Genomic DNA, 2,616 nt, shown 5'->3' with positions numbered 1-2,616 from the left:
TGCGCAGACAGACCTCCGAGTGCTGGCAGCTGCAGCACCAGTGTGAGGCCTGCCAGGGTCCCCTGCTAAGAGGTAAACACAAGTACACACACACACACACACACACACACACACACACACACACACACACACACACACACACACACACACACACACACACACACACACACACACACACACACACACACACATCATAAATACACACACTTTTTCTTTCCCAAACACACACACACTCACTCAAAGACACACACATACACACAATCAGAAACACACAATCACGAACACAAACACACACACAATCACATCGGAAAACTCACACAATCATGAACACACACACAAACACACACATACAATCATTTGTGTGCACTTACTTAAATCTCTCCTTTTTAATAACTAGATGTGTGTGTCACTTTTCCCAGCACAAAACTATTTTGGGAGGGGAGAAAATGTAAAGGAATATAAATATTGTATATTTGGTGAGCATGAACATATAATTGGATTTGCAAATACTTAGGATTTAGTGAAAAGCATAGACCTTACTACTCTCTCAAGTATGATTCAGATACAATATCCCATGCAATCCTTCAAAGTACCCCTAGGGGTACAAATACCCCTATTTGAGAACCATCGTTCAGACTATAGCCTGTGATTTTCTTTGAAGTGGTTCCTGCCATATCAAGTAACCCGTTGGGGTTCGAACCGTCAACCCTCTGCATAGCAGTCGAGTGCTCTACTTGCTCAGCTATTTCCAGTCTGGTCCCAGTTGGGAGTTTGAGGGGAATATCAGTACGTGTTAAAGAAGGTGTTTCTGTGGGCTTAGGGTTTCCGAGATTCATCCCCTACAAGGTGTTCACGAACCGAATAGAAAGATTGGTTCAGACACGAGTTGGAACAAGGACATGACACCCCATCCACCGCCAGTGTGTGAGCACCCACCTGAGTGATGCAGAACACTCACCTCAAACTGTTCATGCGGTGCGTTCCACACAGATGGACTAAATCAGGGTCTCAAACTCGCGGCCCGGGGGCCAATTGAGGCGCGCGGGATGATATTTTGTGGCCCCCTACTTGACATCAAAGTTTAGCGTTAGTGCGACCCACGCGTTGTTGTCAAACGCACAATTTTGCTGAGTGGCTTGCCACGTTTTTTATCACTTGTGATAGACTCCTCCTCCTCATGCATTGGCCTTCCCCCCCTCAGAGTGTCCCAGCGTGAGGGAGCTTCACGTGGCGCTGGAGGAGGCCTCCCAGCTGCTGGAGGTCTGCAGGGAGCAGTACGAGGAGGTCCTTACCGTGGTCCAGCGCCACACCGACCAGACACTCAGCTGGCTGGGAGACATGGCCGCCGAGTACAGCTGGGTGGCGCCCGAGTGGACGGAGGAAGGCAGCGGCGCCGCCGGAGACAGCCCCTGGAACATGTTCCGCATCACCACGGTGAGAGGGTGGGCCGGCCGGGTGGGTGGGTGGGTGGGTGGGTGGGTGGTTGGTGGTTGGATGAGCTGGTGGAGGAGTGAGTGAATGGGTGGTTGGTGGTTGGATGAGCTGGTGGATGAGTGGTTGGATGAGCTGCTAGATGAGTGAGTGTATTGATGGTTGGTAGTTATATGAGCTGGTGGATGAATGAGTGAATGGGTGGTTTGTGGTTGGATGAGCTGGTGGATGAAAGAGTGAATGGTTGGTTGGTGGTTGGATGAGCTGTTGGATGAGTGAGTGAATGGGTGGTTGACGGATGGATGAGTGAGTGAATGGGTGGTTGGTGGTTGGACGTGCGGATGGATGGCGGCTGGATGAGCAGTTGGTTGGATGCTAGGGGGGGAGTGGGAACAGCCGTATGATGAGCCAGTGTGTCTAGTTAAAGTAAAGGGTTGATAACTGCCCCAAGTACGTTAAAGGAAACATTCATAAACAGTGTAATATAAAGGCAAATTACGAAAACAATAAACCTATCTTTAAATATTTGTGTGGATTGGTACACTAAAGGGTCATTAATAATCCTAACAACCACGACATCGGCCATGGATTCGGACTCCTTCCCCAGGTGTTGCCCAAGAGCAACGGCGGGGAAGAGAACGGCAACGCCACTGAGACGGAGGTCCGGGTCACCGTCCTGAACTCAGCCCCCCTCACCTTCTCCGTCCCCGGGGAGCTCCAGGTCCAGGACCCAGGCTTCCTCCAGTACGTCACCCAAGAGGCCCTGGACAGGTACAAGGACATGGTCAGGTAAGAGCAACCAGCAGTCTCTAGAGGAACACTCGATAAATGGAGCCTCAGAACTGGCTCATGAACTGTCGTTGTACACTTTCTATTGGAAAACTAATTGTAATTTGATTCAGCATTATAGGATGTATCTAGCCCTCTTTGTTGGTATTTTGGTAGACTTATGTTGAGCCCTTTATTCTGTTGCAACGTTTAACTTGATGTTCTGATGCTGATGCTTGCTGTGTTTTCTTGCAGGCTCGAGGATGAGTAGAAGTCATAGGGCGTCACGCCGAGGGTGAAGATGTATGGCTCAGCCGTCACTGCAGTATTAAACTAGACGGTAGACTTCAGAGTACCAGGTAGTGTCACTGACTCGCTAGCGGAAATTCATGTTGAATGTATGACCCGATGTAATCC

General features: G+C 49.6%; 1 protein-coding gene across 1 annotated transcript in view; it reads left to right on the top strand.

Annotated features, from left to right (window-relative positions):
• clul1 (clusterin-like 1 (retinal)) overlaps positions 1-2,224 on the top strand; it is a 6,627-nt gene extending 4,403 nt beyond the window's left edge. The window contains exons 6-8 of the mRNA XM_056596541.1: positions 1-72; positions 1,202-1,434; positions 2,039-2,224. The exon at positions 1-72 is cut by the window's left edge and continues 51 nt beyond it. Of these exons, the coding sequence (XP_056452516.1) occupies positions 1-72; positions 1,202-1,434; positions 2,039-2,224 (491 nt within the window). The remainder of the gene's footprint in view (positions 73-1,201; positions 1,435-2,038) is intronic.
• Positions 2,225-2,616: the final 392 nt, after the last annotated feature.

The sequence above is a fragment of the Gadus chalcogrammus genome, chromosome 8, assembly GCF_026213295.1.
Source record: "Gadus chalcogrammus isolate NIFS_2021 chromosome 8, NIFS_Gcha_1.0, whole genome shotgun sequence".
Lineage (NCBI taxonomy): Eukaryota > Metazoa > Chordata > Actinopteri > Gadiformes > Gadidae > Gadus > Gadus chalcogrammus.
This window is presented reverse-complemented; position numbering and strand designations above follow the sequence as displayed.